The 19,706-nt window shown below is 42.4% G+C and overlaps 1 protein-coding gene across 4 annotated transcripts in view; it reads right to left on the reverse strand.

Moving 5' to 3' along the window:
- Positions 1–522: 522 nt before the first annotated feature.
- Dtna (dystrobrevin alpha) overlaps positions 523–19,706 on the reverse strand; it is a 252,517-nt gene continuing 233,333 nt past the window's right edge. For 2 of the 4 annotated variants that reach the window (XM_035440252.1, XM_035440254.1), the window contains 6 exons: positions 17,189–17,348; positions 14,054–14,143; positions 13,298–13,463; positions 9,310–9,442; positions 6,813–6,861; positions 1,512–4,401 (listed from right to left, as the gene is read on the reverse strand). In XM_035440252.1, coding sequence (XP_035296143.1) covers positions 6,844–6,861; positions 9,310–9,442; positions 13,298–13,463; positions 14,054–14,143; positions 17,189–17,348 — 567 coding nt within the window. In that variant the 3' untranslated portion in view covers positions 1,512–4,401; positions 6,813–6,843. Of the gene's footprint in view, positions 4,402–6,812; positions 6,862–9,309; positions 9,443–13,297; positions 13,464–14,053; positions 14,144–17,188; positions 17,349–19,706 lie in introns of all 4 variants that reach the window. The other 2 variants (XM_027400555.2, XM_035440251.1) reach the window with 1 other exon arrangement.

The raw sequence follows: 19,706 nt of genomic DNA on the forward strand, positions 1-19,706 counted from the left end.
TGCATGGTGCCGAGCTGGGCCTCCTGCATGTGGGCAACAGTTATTTAACTTGGTCTATTTGAGGGGGCAGAACCTGGCAGTGGGACCAAGATCTGTCTATGGTGCATGAGTTAGCTTTTTGGAGCTCACTCCCTAATGATGGCACACCTTGCTCAGGCTTGATGCAGTGGGGGGGGGGGGGCTTCGTCCTGCCTCAATTTAATGTGCTAGGCTTTGTTGACTCCCCATGAGAGGCCTTACCATTTTGGAAGGGTGAATGAAGAATGGGTTGCAGGGAGCAGGGAGCAGGAGGAGGGATGGGAGGGGGAAATAGAATATCATCCATAACTCTACAGCTTAGACTTTGACTTTTGACTCTTTTTTTTTTTTTGTATTTTTCTTAATGGGAATAGGGGAACTAATTTGCTTTAGTTGTTCAACCTTCCACCATGTGGCAGGAACTGACCTGTCTGCCTTCTTTAAGAAGATTCCGTGTTGCTATAAGAAAGGTCCATTAAAACCAAGGGATAAAGAAAATCACAAGGTAATAGTGTTTTAAAAAACATTTTTAATGAAGAAATAATTCCATTCCAAAATATAGACGCACAATTAAATAGTTTAATCACTTCAAAATATAACATGTCCCCAGGAGGTTCTAACACACACACACACACACACACACACACACACACACACACACACACAAAACAATACTTGACAGCAATATCAACAAAACAAAACAACATATTATAGTAGTTTTGTTACAATACCAATGAATATTGTGAACTCTTTAGTGTTTCTGAATTGGTTATTTCAAATGGGGTCAAATTACAGTAGTCACAATTTAAATGTCTTATGTTAATTAGCTTCAATATGCAATGAATGTTTCTGTGTTTTTTTTCTCCTTTTTTTGGTTCAAAGTAAAAATGCCCCATCTTCTGACGACACAGTGGAGTTATTTGCTTGTGGCTCCTTGTGTGGAATCGAAACAAAGTGAGCATAGCAACCAAAGGTTGCCATATTTACAAGATCTATCTACACTTAACAGCCAAGAACTAATAATGGTGGACAAAGATGGTCAAAATAAAAGCAGACACCAGTGCTAAATTATATTGCAATAGTTTGGCTCATGCATATAAGAAAATACATAGTATATATCACACAAAGGCCACAATCTTAATGCAATTCAGTTCACATTACTACTTACAAATGAACCTTCCCTGCCTTATTATAGATCATCCGATATTCCACCTTCATAATCTCCAACACGTCTCCCTCTGACCAACCAAACTTACCCCAACTTCCATCCCGACAAACCACAACCAATTCCTGAATCCTATACAGTAGATTTCACCCACCTCCTGACCACAGTGCTGTGGGGGAGCTTGGAGGTGTTAGACCAGTGCTCATTCATAGGCCACCAGCTCTGATGGACATGGGTGTGCAATTCTTTGTGGGATAAGACAGAACAACCCCTGCGAGACACAGTTGAGTAGAATGGACAGGACAGACGAAACCTGCTGGGTTTGCATTTAGAACAGGCCCCAAAAGTAAACTTGGAAGGCCAAGGAAAGGAATCCACCGACAATCACAAAACCCCAGAACAACACACGCCATTTTGTCTCGTTTACAGGACAGGGGTGCTTGAATCTGGTCTCAGTGCTGACGCGGAGCTAAGAGAAAGAAAAGGTGGCTGGTTAGTGAGAAATTGCTCTCTGGGAGTGGTTTTCAGAGAGATCCTGTAATGGCTTTGTACAATGGGGTCGATACCATGGGATGGAGCTGCTTGGTGGTGGGAAGCTGTGACAAGAGGGAAGGTTTTCAGTAGAATGGTTCCAACCTTAGACACACATTTGATGTAGAAAACCAGAGAGACAACATGGGTCAGCTCAGTCCAGCCAGTGGCTGAGGGCCACCGGTGGGGTCTACGTTCTGATGTCCTATGTGGCTCTGATTCGAGCTGACAGAAATGCAGGTATCTGGCATGTAGTGGTTTTCAGTACTGAGTATGAGGCACCAGTGGCCACCTGCACCATCAAGAGAGGTGTGGTTTCACAGAGGATGGGCAGGGGAAGAGAGATGAACATTAAGACACGCCAACAAAACCCGCAATAAAATCCACCTGTGCAAAGAAATCAGAGAACTGTGCAGTTGTGGAACTTTGGTGCTAGCCTGTGCTCAGGGAATCTTGTGAAGCGGGTTTTCTCGAGAGAAATAGACTAAGAACACGCAGGGACAGCTCGGGGTCCTCTACCGATGCCAGCCAAGCCCTCAGCTATCCTCAAGGCAATGCTTTTGTTTAAAGGGCAGCCAAGGAGAAGGTTTCTGACCAAACGCAGAGGCAAGAACATCCAATAGCTCTCTGCAGACAGTGGGGTCAAAGAGTGAGTTCTTAGCCTCTCAAAACTGTCTAGGTGTGTGGGGTGGGAGAAGGCTTTTGCCAGCCCAGTGAGCAAATTAAATCTGAGGTCCACTTAGAACATTTCTCATTTATTCTGAACATTTTCCTCTTCCTTCAAGACAGGGTCTCATGCAGCCCAGGCTAGTCTCAAACTCACTGCAGCTGAGGATGGCCTCGAACTCCTGATCTTCTGGCCTCCATCTCCTGAGTGCTAGAAGCAGAGGCATGTGTCACCATGCCAGGTCTACAAGCTCTGGAAGCTTGAACCCACGGCTGTGTGTATGCTAGGCAAGCACTCAACCAACTGAGTTACAACTTAGCCTGGATAAGGCCTTTTCCAGTCCCTGCTTCACAACTGTACTCTAGAACCACGATTTTCATCTTATAGCTTACATCAGAACTACTAGGAGGGCTGATTAAAACATGGATTACTAGGCCAGGCCCAAGAGTTTTGGATTCAGTGGGTCTGTGTTGGAGCCTAGGAAACTGCATGGCTATGACTTTTGGGTGGCACAAACACTGCTGGTCTAAGGGACACAGTCTGAGAACCGTTGTTCTGCAATGATGTTCCCTTCTGTCTTTTAGAAGAAAAACCCAGGAATTCCAGAGAGGCTGCTAGTTTAAGATGGCCACCAGGTGTCTGGCTTTTTCTTTTCCTTATACATTAGATCTTGAAATAACCTATTACTTTTCCATTTTCCCCAGAATCACTAAGGGAGGCCCTTTTGAGATCTCTCTAACGAGGGGCCTCATGAAGGACCATCCACAGGCTTTATCGTCTTGTCTTTGACAGTTCTTTCACACACCAGCTTCAAACTGGGTGTGAGACACCAGTACCACACGGAAGAGCCTGTCTCCTTTCACATGACCACACAACGCTGCATGCAGAACAACAGGTGGCCAGGTAAGGCAATCAACATTCAGAAAGAAAAGTGAGGGAGCGAAGGTCTGCAAGCGCACTGTAAGCCCATACATTTAAAGCTGAAGGCTTCGGAACTACCCGATGAGAGAACTTGTCAATGAGCAGTGCTGGGTAAGACATGCTTCCTAAGGATACAATGTGGAGAGCAAGACCTGGAGGAGTGCAGATAACTGTAGTCCATTGGGGGATCTTATGGCACCTGTGGTTTATAAACAGCTTTCGTAACGAGGATTCCAAAACATAGTTCACAGTTTTTAAGAAGATCTGTGCTGATTTTAAAAACTAGATTCTATATCATTTGAATGTTGTCTTTCTCTCTCTCTCTTTGAATATGATATCTATTTGGAAAAAGTATTTACATTAAATTCTATGGCTGACTCATTAGAGTACCTTGAAGGAAAACAACCAAAAGTTGGAAATAAGCCTCCAAGAACCCATTATTCTGGGTGGTAGGTTTAGGTAATTTCTCAGAGGGACTTGGAGACATGGGCAGGCCAAGGACTCTGCTTGTCTTCTGGGTTCTGAGTGTGGACACTCGGAAACCAAATCCTATTGCAGATTGCTGTTTTCCCCCTTCAATTGCTGTGGGGGAAAATGTTTAGTATATAATAAAACTGTCTTTACTAAAATCTCAAAGAATCCAGAAATGCAACTTCTAGCTACAAACAGATTGATATTGTCATTGTAAACTGAACGGGTTCAACATTGTGTGCAAAGGTTTAAAGCGCTCGTTAATACTACTGTCCTGTGTAACAGCATCGGACTCTCCACCTGTGGATGTTTGCTTTGAACCTGGGATGGGCCATGTTACAGGAGATGGAGTTGATAAATTGTCTAGGAACAGAAGTCTCGTCCCCCCACCCCCTTCTAAAACACACACCTATGAACTACAAATCTTAGAACAGAAAGCTAGCTGCACTACAGGCATCAGAACACATCTTTAGGGGAGGGGTTGTTGGAGCTGCTGGATGTGGTGGCTCCTCTCTCCGAGCGAGGGTGAGGCTGCTGCCACGCTGCTGTCTTCCTCCTCTTTGTAGGTGCAGCTCTCTCCATCACCGGATGTCATGTAACTTTCATCATTTGTCTGACTATAGCTTGCCTGGGAATAAGGAGTGTGTAATTTTTTTTAAACAGGTGGAAATTGTTTCTAAATCAGGGCTAAGCAGTTTAGAGTCCCTCCCCCTGCCCCCCCTCAGCCCCCCTCCCACTCATTGTATTCCCTTCCTATGAAAATCAGGAACCAATGCCTTGGACACTGTGTGTCTTCTGGAAGAGATGTTGTAGAGTTCTCATTGAGCATCCTTCTTAAGGGATCCCTGGGGTTCCCCTGAGGCTCATGAACAGTTAAAGGCAGGCACACAATGGCTTACAAACAGGCCCATAGCCTGATTACAGGAAATCTTCCTGCTTCTTAGTTTCCGTGTTCTGCCCTTATTCATGAAGGACTCTACATGGGTAGTTGGCTGACTGATGCCAAGCCAATGAAGTTGGTTCAGGACCCTTTCATATGAGAGGCATGTACTTTGGGATAATTCTGGTATTGTAATATAGTCAGAAGGTCCAAACAAAAACATACTAATTATACAGATAGTTCTAAAATCGCAATTGTATTGATCTCATTAGGAACATCATAGGAGGGTAAAAGGAGTTATAAGGTGAAACAACGTTGTTATTTTTTTTTTTTTGTAGTATTCTGAAAGATTTTAAAAGCACTTTGCATCACTGGCTGATTTAGCAGCAGGCTGGCTTGTGTTTAGGCTCCTGCAGAATGCCATCTAATCAGTAAATGACAGAGGTCACACCTGTTTCATTTCTTACTACCAAATTTCCAAGAAAGTAAAAAGTGAAAAAAAATAAGCTTTTAGGTACAAAATGAACATGATGCAATTTTTATGTGTGTTTATAGCAAGGCCATTTTATCTTAAAAAATGAATGATTTTCTAAGAAGAAGCCTCTGATGTTTAAATAATACACAGAACAAAATGATTAAATTGTTGGAGCTAAGAGAAAGAAAATGCTATTAAGGAAAAGCCTTTTCCTTTGGGACTAGATTTGCTATAAACGGAGTGAGTATTTTCAGAAACAGCTCCTGGGAATATTTTTCACTGTAGTCATCGTGAATTAGGAGAGGGTGTAGTGTTCCATTTTTAAATGCAAGGGACAGGCAAGTAGAGCACTCTTGTAAGATCCTGTCTAACAGCTCAGAAGGTCTGCCTTATTGGTGCAGTCTTATTCACTTGTTGTGAACCTGGAGGTGGAGCTAGGATGCTTGTAGAGTTTGACCTAGTGTGTATTCATTACTACTTGAAACGTTGCTAAAGAAATAAGTTCATTCCTAAAATTAGCAACTAGGGTTGGCAGAGTGAATTATCAGCTACACTGTAGACTCATGAGATTGCACGGTTGGGAAGGATTATGTAACTACGCTAGACACAAATCCATTGGTCAGGCCAGCCTGATTGCTGTGGGAAGTGCATGAACTTAGGCTTTGATGAGGGACCATCAAATAGCCATTAGCTAGAGCTAGAGAAGCCATTTAGACTTATGGGACAGTGGACTCCACTGTTATTGCAGGTATCTGAGTCGTGGCCTGTTTATAAAAGCTGAAATAACAAGGTCATTCTGAGTCCCATGGCTTCACTACACTTCTGTGAGAACTGTAGCAGCTCCCCAGTACTGCATGGGTTCTGGAGCATGTGGAGGTATGCACACATGTGCCTGTCCACAACAAATTATGGTGTGTCAAGCTCTTTATATATCCTACATAACCACCTCCTCTGTGTGAGGTAGGTAAATTACCATGATGTACAGAGGAAACTCATAAAGGCTTAATAGTTTGTCCAAATTATGGTAAGTTTCAGTGACATTTGTATTTCAAAATGTTTCTAATAAAATGCATAACTCAAGACTTAGATAATGAAACCCAAGTGATTTTAACAGTCTGGCACCAGTATTTCAATGATAAAGAAAAAAGTGACTTGAGAATTTGGCCCATTATTAGGCAAATCTTTAGAGTGGGATGAAATAACCGAAAGGACAACTTGAGTTAACTTGTATCTCACTGAACTTCTCAGTGGATTTGAATTAGTCACCCTCAAAACACAAGGCTGCCGGAATTTTTTTCCCATTTTGATTGTGTTGTCTCTTGCTACAGGGCACACATTTGTTCTTTGGGGACTAAAGAGCTGACATCCAGGCATGCTGAAGTAGTTTGTTTTTTTTCCTTCTCTGATGTCACTGCTGATGTGGCCACGGAGGGTCTGGTGCACCTCAGGTGCCATGGAAGTTTCTGGGACAACTGCCCTAATCAACAAGTAAAAAGTCTACTCCAGGGGTGTCTGGGAGATTTCCACAGGATTATAATGAACTCTGTGGTGGGAGTTACCACTCTGATAGCAGCAGGGAAGGCGAATACTACATCACACAGAGAGTGATTGTGAGCTTAGGTTTAGAGTCATCACAGCTCAGCCTACAGTGTCCATGCTTCCTCCCAAACAACAGGATACTTACTTGAGAGGAGAGTGAGAAAAGGATATTGCATTCAGCCTTGCAAGCTGACCTGTGGGTGACAAAGGACACAAACAAGAAAGGTGACATGTCAAGTCAGTGAGGCAGTCAAGCTGGTGAATTATTTGGCTGGAAGCCATGCACAGAGACACACAGAGAGGGAGAGAGTCCGGAGGTCGACAGATGCATTCCATCCATCCTGTCACCTTCTGCTTACACAGCCTTTGAAGAAAACCACTCCACCAGATTCCAGGACACGAATTTGAGTGAGAGCACATGGGCCCCTCCCCTGCTCTTTTCCTTGAGATCCTCAAGCACAGAGTGGCAAGAAGAGAGAGAGAGAAACCAGAGATTTACTGGGCATGGCAAAACTCCAGTTAATCTTGTCATTGATAGAACCCCCCCTTTACTTTGCTCATGTAACATTAACTAATACTTCATTAAGAATCTAATATTGGGGGACCAGAGAGATGGCTCAGTGGTTAAGAACACTGACTATGTTTCCAGAGGACCAGGGTTCAATTCCCAGCACTCACATGGAGCTTACAATTGTCAACACCAGTTCCAGAGAGTCCAGAATCCTCACACAAACATATATACAGGCAAAACACCAATGCACATAATAACATAAATAAATAGTAACAAACAAAAACAAAAAAGAATCTAACATTTGTTATAGACTGGAGAAAAGTCATCTAAAAAAATCTAGAATTATGGTTAAAGTAAACCCCAGAAACTGAAGATAAGCTTGAAGAACAGGACCTGGCAGGCATCTCCAATAGCCCAAATGGGATGTTGATGAGCTAGCCTCATCTTTCTCTTCCATGTGCAGATAGACCTACATGAGATGCATATAGGAAATCACACCGTAGGCTTCCCAGAGACTCCCAGCTGGGGCTTCATAGGAGGCTAGTTTCTTTCTATGGATGAGCCACAAAAGTCACAAAGAATGAGCATTCAGCACGGCTTTGTAATCAGGTGACTGTGTAGCACAGGGGCATGGCTCTACACATTATTATTATTATTACTATTACTATTATTATTATTGTTTTCTCACTGTCTTTGAAAGGCAGCTTCTAGGCTGAAAAGGCAAAAGCACTTGTCAAGCAACACTTTGTTCAGGTGAACTTGGGCATTGGTTTCTCTGCTGCCACAGTCCTCTTGGGAACATTTCAAGGCTCGTTCTATCATAACACAGAAGTCAGACCCAGTTGGCTCTCACCAATTCTCTGTCATTCACTGACAGAGTAAGAGAGGGCCACTGGTGACCCAAGACTGTGGAGAAAGCTTGTATAGCCACAAGACAAAAAGTCTAATAGGAAAACAATAACCAGCTGGGGCTGAGACCAGCTGGTTTCTATCAGAAAAACATCCCCCGAGTCCCCAGAGCCCAACCACACACCTGTGGAGAAGCAGGCAGTGGAGTACCCCTGAGGGGCAAATTCATTACTTTTGGCAAGAGTAAGCAATTATATTATTGTTAGTTGTATGAGCTATGTTCTGAGAATTCTCAGATGGGCTAGTATACTTCAGCCTCTTTCAGTGTCTACCTATCTGCTCCTTGCTGAACAGGGGCTTACAGGTCCCTCATTGTTCCTCAGGAAGTTTTGTCACCTTCTGACTTAGGTTTGATGTGATGCAGGCGATGAGGAAGTCAGAGACAATTCAGGGGAGGAAGTGGATTGGTGTTTATTCATTTTTCTTGTGCCATGTGTTCTTTATATAATTATCACTATTTTTCATCTCTTTATTTGATATGTGAGCTTCAATTTTTACATATGTTCGCTTGTGTGGTGTGTGTGTATGCAAGTACACATGTATGCATGTTTGTGGGTGTATGTGTTGGTGCAAGCATATGGGAGCCCAAGGTTGATGTTGGGAGTCTTCCTCTATTGCTCTCCACCTTATTCACTGAGGTCTAACTGAACCCAACACTCGACGATTCGACTATCGTGGCTAGCCTGCTTGCTCCAGGGAGCTCTTGCTTCTGAATTGCTGGTGTTTTAGGCTGGGCCGCCATGCCTACCAGATTCTGAGAACCCAAACTCTAGTCTTCACACTTGCTCGACCAGTGAGTGCCTTATCCCTGAATCATTTCCCTAGGTCCCTCCATTTTAACTTAGGAGAAAAGACCTCTAACAACCCTGAGGTATTTGTGTTGGTTGTCACCATGATTCCGCCAACGTCACAAAGGCCTGTTTCATGTTCCAGATCAGAATTTGGAAGAATCGACAGCTACACGAAGCATTTTAAAACATTGCTGTATGGGATGAATGGACTGAGGAATACCACCAGAATATTCCGGTAAAGTAGGGAAGAGGAAAGAAGTCCTGTGTTTTCAAGGAATGGGAAGGCACCAGTGTGGAGGGCTGTGTGTGTGTGTGTGTGTGTGTGTGTGTGTGTGTGTGTGTGTGTGTGAGTGTGCATGTGTATGTGAGTGTGTGTGTATGTATGTATGTGTGTGTGTGGGGGGGGGCACAGGTGCTGCTGTCTCAGGTACCTGGTAGGCTTCATCCTGCAGCTTCTGCTTCAGGTATTCCTCCATCTGCAGCTCATTCTCCAGCTGCCGCACAGACTCATTCTCGTAGTTCTCATCCTCGTGTTGCACATAAGGGTCCCCGTCTTCTGGGACGCTGAGGAAAAAGTGAGAGGTGTTTGGGAGTAGTCGTAACAGCACAGGGTGGGTGCAATTCCTGTGCTGTGTTTCACTTTTTTCCTTCATGTGTTTTCTGAGTCCCCCAGTTCACTTTCATGTCTTCCTTTGACTCAAAGAAAAACAAAACAAAACAACAAGAAAGAAAGACGGAAGAAAGATAGAAAGAAAAGCCTGAAGTTTGAAGAAATATTTATTAAAATGTTTTCATTTTAATCAAAACTAGTGGGAAAGTCATTGGCCATTTATGTTTTCATAGGGCATACAGAAAAGACAGCACTTAAAATGTTCTGCAACCGTAAACAAGGCAAATTTGTCTTTAGAGGTAATGTATAGTTTTACAGCATGAGATTTCCATTTTCCTTTCTGAAAGGCGAGTGGGCCCTCTAGTGTAATAAAGCTTAAGGAAATGTGCACATGGTTTAATGCTTCTTGTGCTGTATCACATACATACTTAAACATACACACACACACACACACACACACACACACACACACACACACACACACGTTCACACACAAACATACACAGGCACAATAAATCTTATAATTTCAGTGACTTGATACTAGGATATATACCTATAGCTCTTGACATTACAAAAGTCTACTAGCACCGAATCTGAAGAATCCATTTGCATTGTTCAAATTCATTATAAGCAAATAAGAATGACATCATTTAGTAATGGGGAGTTTTTCCTACTTATTTCTCCCATGTGTAAAGGACTCACAGGGCTGAACACAGGTTCACTACCTAAACCAAATCACATTCTTGGGATTAAAACAGCACATTTTAAAAATTTTATTTATTTTTTTGTTGGTTTGCTTGCTTTATTTTTTTAGGCAGTGTTGACAGTAAAACACCTTCCAAAATGAAAAGATGGGTTAAAGAAAGGTTTTGGGGATGGACATTAAATGTCATTTATCATGTTTATCTTATTTATGGGGCATATTATTTTTGGAGGCTTAGGGCCAACCTACAAGAGTCTGGAGGACATGTATGAAGTCTGTATCTTCAACGAGCAGATCATTTGCTGGAAGCTGGTTGTGGTTCCCGGCAACCAGGGAGAGTGGTTGGAAGCGAGGAGGCCTTTCACAGTCTTGAGTTTTAGGGCTGGGGTAAAGGTGTGTCACAGAGCTACTACAAAATGCATAGTAATAAAATATATGTTTATTAGAAAAATATGTCAGTTCACCACTTGGGATACCATATTATGCAATTCTAGATGTTATAGGAAAGGACAAGACAACAAACTAAAAATAGAACCAGTCACACACTGTCATTTTAAATGATGCTGTAGCTATTTTGTTCTGCTCTTACAGGACGCTGCTTCACAGCTGGCTTTCAAAACAGGTCTTTATGACTCTGTTACTTCTGGCCTTTAACACATTACTTAGAATTAGAGCCAGAACACCAGAAGGACTTCTAGTTAGTTTCATCATTGGGCCTGTAAAACAGCCAGTTTATTTTGTAGACTAGTTTGAAGTACTGTGCACATGGAGCACATCCTTCTGTTGTGATTTTAGTGCTTCCAGCCATGCTCACATTTATCAGCACTCTGGCCCCTAGCACCCCACTTCCTTCTCTTCCTTCTTACTTTGTTCCTTCCTGTACTGGGCTCTTCAGTTAGGTCCCTCATTTGTCCTTATAGTTCAGCCTTGGTTTCCTTTTTTGATGGGGGGGGGGAGGGGAGCGCATGTCACAGCCAGCAAATCTGGAATGTCACTGCTGCTGCTGGCTTTAGTCGAATAATACAAACCTAGTCAGGTAAGGAGATGGATGAGAGGAGCCAGTTCTTTCTGAGGGTGTTTGGTTAGGAATCAAACATTCTTAAACACTGTTGGGAATGTTAATTCCTAGTCTTTAGTGTAAGCAGTCTTTACTTGTTTTCCTATGAATGAACACAATTGTAGGGAATTGGCTATTTGGCCCTCTGAAGGACAGCCCTTCTCTTATTGGCTGTCTTGAGTGGGAAGCTAGCAGCCAAGCAGCATCATTGGCAAGTGGCCAGATTGCAATTCTGGAAGTCTGGCTGTTTTGAACTCTGCACTGTTACTCTGAAGGAACACAACTCCGGCAGCCAAAGATTGCTGCAACCATGGGGACTGTGAGAGCCACAGTTCCTGTCTTAAGAGTCCTTCCTCCAGTCATACATACTCTAGGCAACTCCCGTTGGCTTTGGAGGACTCCATTCTCTGAACTCTGTAACACTAAACAACTGCCCAACTGACATTGGTTGCTCAGGATGGGAAAGGGACAACCTGTCCCATGACTCAGCAAAAAGTCAGCCAGCACTTGGTACCATTTGAGGCTTGTGACTGGCTCATAAGTAAGGGTTGAGAGACATATATACCTGTGCGTGTGTGTGTGTGTGTGTGTGTGTGTGTGTGTGTGTGTGTGTGTGTGTGTGTCTCCTGTCAGAGTCATCTGGAAGATCTCTCCCTTGGTCATTATCCAAATGCTTCCCCTGAATGGTCTTTTGCCTACTTACGGTCCTGGTATAGGTAGGATGGGCTGTGTTGGTTGCATTAGAGCCCAACCCCATAATGGTAGCAATAATAAAGAGGTGGCTGAAGAGTTGGAGGAAGCCATTGGGAGCTAAGGCTCTTGATTCATTGTTTAAAACTCTAGGCTGTAACACCAGGAGGCACAAAAAGAGCTCCAGAGAAGGATCAAGGGCAGAACGTGAGTAAGGGTAGAACAAATGGTGGAAGCATCAAGAGGACAACATACAGTAGAGAAGCTGAGAGTATGGAAGATGAGAATCTGTGAAGAACTGATGGCAGGTACCAACACTATGAGGACTATAGATCGAAAGAACTGTCACAGGTCAAATATCTGAGGGGTCTGACTTCAGGCTCAGTGTCACTGTAGCCCCTGAACACTGATACTTAAACCCAGACTATAAACCTCCAAATTTGAAAGTGTGGTGCCTTTAGTTCTCAAGGGTTAGAACCATGAGCTTTGGAATTTGTCATCTGAGCCCTGAGCCTCTGGAACTCAGGGCCACCAGTGCTTAGGGAGCTGCCCCTTGCCCATCTATGACTTTTATTCATTTAGAGGAAAATAATCCCCAGTTGTTTGTGATGACAAACTCTGCAAATGGTTTCTGACAGACTTAGCTCTATACTTATTTAATGAGTCAATCAAACTGGGTTCCTTTATAAAGAGATTCTTTGTGTTTAATGACTTCTATCCAATGCCATTCTAGCACCAGGATTGTCCCCTAAGTAACAAATCCAAGAGACAAGATGACTTATCTTCTGAAGTGGCATATGTGGCCTGGGAGAATGCTTTCTCTCTTATTTACTACAAGTGACTTGCGACTTAGGGTTTTGTTTCCAATTTTGCCGTGATACAGATGTGATATGCATTCATACGGCGACCATACTTTGAGTTTTGAATTAGTATCTCCACCAAACTACACTGTCTTGGGATTTGGCGTCACCAGTAAGTTGCAGCCCTCTGTCAGTCACATGGGTCAGAAGGCTAATGCTTGATTGACACCATATAGTGTGCTATCAGCATTGCTAGGTCACAACACACTATGGCTTAGTTGTATTAGATGTGTTTTTGACTTACAGGAAGTTTACTAGAGTATGGCTGCATCAGAGGAGCCAGGCTTTCTTTAAGCACTCATTGTTTTAGGTTGCTGAGTACTCTGGAAGTTGTTTTGCTCGCAGTAACAAACCTAAATGCAGCACTCTTCTGCCTCTTCTGGTGGAATGAGGTACTGCACCCTTTCTGTGTCCATTTTTTTTTTTTTTTTAAACGTTCTAGAGGTCCCCTACAAATTGTTCCCAAAGGAGAAAATGCTTCCAAGAACAAGATACTCACATGTCACCGTGCCTGGTACTTGTAGCTCCACCATGAATGTACCCGGGTTTTCGGGCGTGGATTTGGGCTAGAAAAGCTTTTTCAGAGGTTGGTGATGGAACCAGACCTTCAAACTGAGTTCTTGCAAATTCGGAATCCACAGTGCTTTCTGTTTCGCTCGCCACCTCTAGTGGGCAAAGGAAGACACAGAGAAGCTTATGACCTAGAAATAAAGGTGAAGGCTCCCCAGGAAGCTAGGGCCTAGAAACAATTCCCCGGCTTCCACATGCAGCAACATCAGTGCATCAGACATCAGCCAGTTGTTGTTGTTTTGTTTTGTTTTGTTTTTTTTTCCTAAAGTGAGGGTTGATACTGAAATGAATTAACCATAAAGTAGTTTGGTATTCAGCGTTTTCTTTCTTTATTCAGGGTTGGAGAAGTGACTCTGTGGTTAAGAACGCTTTCTGCTGTTGTAGAAAGTTCCAGTCCAAGCACCGATGCTGGGAAACTCACAACCATCTACAACCCAAGCTCCAGGGGATCAGAAGGTCTTGTCATAGACATAGACAAAGCATAGACAAAGCATGTGCACAGGCACACTTATCCACACACACACACATGTGCAGACACATACATGCACACACAGAAGTAAAAACATTCCTTTAAAATGTTAAAACCTCCTTTTGTATTTGACAATGATCAGGTCTCCAAAGAGGGACCCCAAGCATAAAGATCTTCTTACAGCAAACCCACAAGTCACAGGACCCCAAAACACACCTGAATTCAGCTCTTTCACAAGAGAGGACATGGTGTTAGTGATGGAATCTGCGGCTACCAGCAAGTCATTCCTTAAATTCCTTCTTGAACCTTCAATGAAGAAGCAACAATTTAAAAGTGTTACAGCCTTTCCTTCACAACCAGTTTTATGTTGCTTGTCTATCAACTCCTCTGAAAACCTATAGCAAGACCAGGAGCTTTGGTTCCTTTCCTGAATGGAAAAACAAAACCACACTGGCACTGAGCTAAAAAGAGGCAGAGAACGACAAGGCTTATCGATTTCATTATTCCAACTGGGGGTTTTGAAAGCGAAAGGGTCGGCATTGGTAAGGCAAGGTGACCGGGTTCAAGCCTCAGCATTCCCCGTGAATCAGAAGGTGTACACACTCTACTGAGGACAACCCACATTGCAGGAGAGTCTAGTTTTCCAGCAGCTGTTGTGGTCTCAGCCTTTACCTGGTGGCTGAGCACACTGGAGCCTGCTCTCTGGCAGCAAAGGCTCTGCCCCCTACTGGTGCTTCCAGAGATCTCCATTCCAGGACGGATAGGGACATCATGTTCTGAACGCACCCAGAGTGTGGAAAAGGGGTGAGGATTTTTGCTTCTGCTCTTAAGATACTGGGCAGATGAATACCTGGTACCTTTAACGTGGACTTACACTGCTAGGTAGTCCATGGTACAAAAGATTGTTCTTACATATCAGGTACACAAAGGGTTAAATGGGTATTTGTAGGGTGGCACGGGAGTGGGTAAGGTGGAGATGGTTTGGAAGAAAGGGTTCAAGATTCCAAATATGCCACTTACAAAAGAAGTTAAATAATTAATTGCATGAGTGTTTCATGGAATTGGGGCTGCCTGTTGTTGACATACCATTGTCATTTCTCACAAAGTCACGTCAAATGAATAAAACAATACATATATTTAAATTAGAAAATCAAAGAGACTAAGCAAAAACATTAACCATAATATAAAGCACCACAGATTTGGCACACTATAGGTTCTTTAAAATCTGGTTCAGATGAAGGACACTTTCCCTTCTAAAGATTTAAAAAAAAAAACATGTTTTATGAATTACATAGGTAGCTCTTGGGTAATATTCATGCTTGGAAGAGCCTTGATTTGTAGCCTCCGTTTTCTACCACAGAAGAAAACAGTCTGTTAGCTTTGCTTGTTAAAATGTGTTAATATTTTATTCCCATACATGATGGATGAGAGGGTTTGTTTCCACACATGGTTGCTATCCTTAGACATGGCTGATGTCAAAAAACATTTTTAAAATACTGCTAGTCAAATGATGATTCCGATTAAAATATATATTTCTTTGAATACTAGTGAGATTGTGCATCTTTCCTTTGTTGGTAATTTGTATTTCTGTCTGCCGATTCCTTTCATCTGTTTTTGTTTGGGAGGAAAGCCTCCATATTTTTATGTGTAGCTGGTTATAAAATTTGATTGGCACACACACCAGAGATGGTTCATTGGAATCTATTATTTGATTCCTGTCTTTGTTTATGTTTTTCTTTGATTTAAAATAGCGAGTCATAGCCAGGCGGTGGTGGCACAGGCCTTTAATCCCAGCGCTCGGGAGGCAGAGGCAGGTGGATCTCTGTGAGTTCGAGACCAGCCTGGTCTACAAGAGCTAGTTCCAGGACAGCCTCCAAAGCCACAGAGAAACCCTGTCTCGAAAAACCAAAAAAAAAAAAAAAAAAAAAAAAAGCCAGTCAAACCATTTTCTTCCTTATGTCATCAGATGACTGCAGGATATTTATAATACATTTCTAATTTAAAGAAAAGGCAAAAAGCAGAGCCAGGTGCAACACACAGTCTAATTTATGTGAAGAAAGAAGAGTTTATAAACTATAAACACACATGAACACTGGTATTTACACAAAAATATTGGAACAAGCCTATGTATTCATGGTGGTCACTTCTAGTAGTGATGGCCTGATTGGAAAGGCTTACAGGAGGGGTATTCCTTAATATCGACAAACTTTTAAAATGATAGAAAGAGGAAGGAACAATCACTTGGTTTGGGGTGCCTATGATGGTTAGTGTTGCTTTTCAATGAGACAAAACCTAGAGTCACCCCATAAATGGACCTGTGAAGTATTGTCTAGATTAAATTAGCCTCCTAGAATGTTTGTGAGGGATTATCTTGGTTTTTTTAAATTTATGTGGAAAACCCATCTTAAGAGTGTTTGGGGACATTGCCCAGAATATGGCTCCTAGGATGTAACGTGGAGAGACTGACATAACACCAGCACACGTCAGATCATTGCCTGCTTTCTGACTGTGGCCAGGGTATGACCAGATGCTTCAAGCTTCTGATGCCTTGACTGCCCCACCTGGACCTGTGAGATAAAATAAATGCATTGTCTCATCTGCTGTTTTTGTCAAATTTTTATCTATCAGTGGAAAAAGGAAGGGAGACAGGGATCCTCTATGGAGAAGGCTGGTCATCAGTCCCACTCTTTTCTACTGAGCATACAGCCTTAGCCCTGTAGCTCTGATTACAGAAACCTGGATGCAACTCTCTAGAGCATCTCAATGTGAAATCTGGAAAATGATGACTTGTTCTCCCTCACCTCAAATTTGGGATTATTAATCCTTGTCTTGACTTTGATGATGACATGAAATAAGAGTAGCAGGATGGATTAAAGTTATAACGTCTTCATGAAACATTATAAAGAAGTTCTTGTGCCTTGAGACTCCAAGATTTACTAAAAAGTGGGGCAGGGCAACAGAAGATAAAAGAAGACCAAATGGTAAAGCAAGGGAGAGCACCAAGAGACTTTCTACAATGCATAGGCCAGGCTCTGATACAAGGTATAGGAACCCTAGCACAGATGTCCAACCCATCATCTGTAGGACACATGCGGCTCAGATGACCTTGAACACAGCCCAACACCAAACTACAAACTCACTGAAACATTATGAGGTTTTCTTTGTAATTTGACTCTATAGTTTTTCAAGTGTAAGTTTTGTAGATAACAAATGTGGCAGCCCAAAGTTGGACACTCCTGTGAGTGTCCACACGTGGTGGTTGGGATGACTCTCAATTGCCTACTGCTCAATGGATCTTGGTGAACTGTTAGGCAGGCGCAAAAAGAACATGGGAAAGGAGAGAGTACTTACTTTGTGCAAATGCCTCTTGCACATCTCCCCCTACCCCAGTGAGGGAATCCTGAGGGGTGTGCGCTGGTGTGGAGCAGGCAGATGCTGACCGGATGGGCATGGGGATTGGCCTGCTGATGGTGTGGCTGGGGGAGGAGCGAGGGGAGCCCGCCCCCTGGGTCTGCAGAAACAAGACACTTCATTAGTTTGCTGTCACAAGAAAAGCCCATATGCCTTCTCTAAAGTCTCAGGCCCCATGTTATAAATAGTGACAACATCATTCCAAAACAGGAGCAAATCTTAGGAAACCAAGGAGACTCCCCTAAACCTAGTTGCAAATATATACTAATTTAGGGAGTTGCCATACATAATCTGAAGTCTGTGTTCATATTGATTGTTCTACAATATGATATCTTTGTCCTTTCCACAAAGCTGTTGTTAAACAGATACTTGCAATGTGTGTATATTTCTCTGGGAAGCATGTCCTACAGAGAATAATAGACACAAAAGAGAAAGTTTTCAGTACAGATATGGTAAATTTATTCCCTAATTTCCAACCTGCTTTGGTCTCATTTTTAGGCACAACTCAGAACATGTCTTAGAATATTTCATACTGTCTAAAATAACTGCACTGAGATGTACATTGCTTAATCTCTATTTACAATAATCCTGACATTGTGAAATTACTTTGCAAATCAATGATATGAATGGGGAAGAAGGAAAAGAAATCTTGGTGTCTTTTTATTCTTTCCTTCATTGATTGATTTTATCTGATATCACACACACACACACACACACACACACACACACACACACACACATATATGTTAAATGTTCAACCCCAGGTGAATATATCTATTCAAGTGTCTATCATTTCTTCATGATGAAAACATTCAAAATGCTTTCTTCTGGCTTTTTAAAAATAACTTTTTGTTTTTTGAAATTGTAATATAATTATATTATTTGCCCCCTTCTCCATTCTCCAAATCTTTTTATGTACCCCACCCCCTTACTCTTCTCAAATTTATGGCCTATTTTGAAATCATCAGTACACTGTTGTTATCTGTAGTCATGCCACTATGCAGTAGCATTCCAGAGCATCTCTTGTGTAATTGCATCTTAGTACCCACCCTTCAACATTTCCCTATCATTTTCTTTGCTCTGCTCTTCCCAGCTTCTGATAAGTACTGTTCTACTTTCCATTTCTTAGCATTGGCTTTTATTTTTCACATATGAGTAAGCTTATGTGGGACTTGTCTTTTTGCACGAGACCTATTTTATCTAACATATGATCTTCAGTTCTACCTATGTTGTTGCAATGACAGGATTTTTGTAGGCTGAATCATATTCCGCTACAACACACACACACACACACACACACACACACACACAGACACACACATGGGCACACACACGGGCACACACATGGGCACACACAGAGACATACATAGACATACAAACACACACATAGACACACACACATAGACTCACACACAGACATACACATAGACACACACACACAGACACATACAGACACACACACACACACACACACACACACACACACACACACACCCTGAATTTTTTTTATACATTCATGAATTGATGGTCACTTTTGATTCTTTGATTATTGTGAACAGAACTGTGATAAGCATGTGAGGTAGATACCTCTTCCATACATCAATTTTATTTCCTTTGGTATTGCTGAATCACAGAGCAGTTCTAACCTACTATTTTCTACAATGGCTGTACTAACTTAATTCCTACCAGCAGTTTCTTCTCTCTGTGTCCTAGCCCACACCTGTCAGTTTTTGTCTCTCTTATAATAATCTTTCTTACTAGAAGAAGGTGCTAGCTCATTGAGGTTTCGATTTGCAAGAGTTGTGGTCTCTAATTTTTGGTGACTGCTTTCTGAGGGCAACACCCTTTCTTTAGACCTTTGAGAAAGCTGTAGTTTAGCAGAAGAGTGAGATTAGCAGGATTTAAAAAGGAGTAAAACAAGGAAAGAGTAGAAAACAACTAGAATACTTATTTCTGCATTGAGATCTTTGGTATGAGACTTTGAATTTGAAAGCTTTGTTTTTACAATGAGGCCCTTGAAAACAGACTCCTTGTTTCAATAATTAGTAGAAAAGGAAGAAAGCCAAACATGCATGTACAACATGCAGGGAGACCCTGGAGTACACACACAGTGGACCATGCAGTCTTAGCAGTCCCTCCCAGTCTGCTGACTTTAGCCAGCCACAGTGAGAACTCTTTCTACAGAAAAACCCAGAGAGTAATTGCCTACCTGTTCACACTCTTACTCCTGCAGCATGAGAGCACTGCTCTGGAATATTCTACTTAGATATATGTTTTGGCTTTGGCTGCTGGCAATTAGACACCCCCACCACCACACATTCGCGCTCACACATACACACACCATTCCTGTAAAATACCATGCTGTTAGCTCTCCAGGGCTCAGCAGCATACATAACTGTCAAATCTTTAAAGTGAAAAAACCCAGAAACAAAAACAAGGCAAACCAGAGCATCGCACG

The sequence above is a fragment of the Cricetulus griseus genome, chromosome 2, assembly GCF_003668045.3.
Source record: "Cricetulus griseus strain 17A/GY chromosome 2, alternate assembly CriGri-PICRH-1.0, whole genome shotgun sequence".
In the NCBI taxonomy this organism is placed as follows: domain Eukaryota; kingdom Metazoa; phylum Chordata; class Mammalia; order Rodentia; family Cricetidae; genus Cricetulus; species Cricetulus griseus.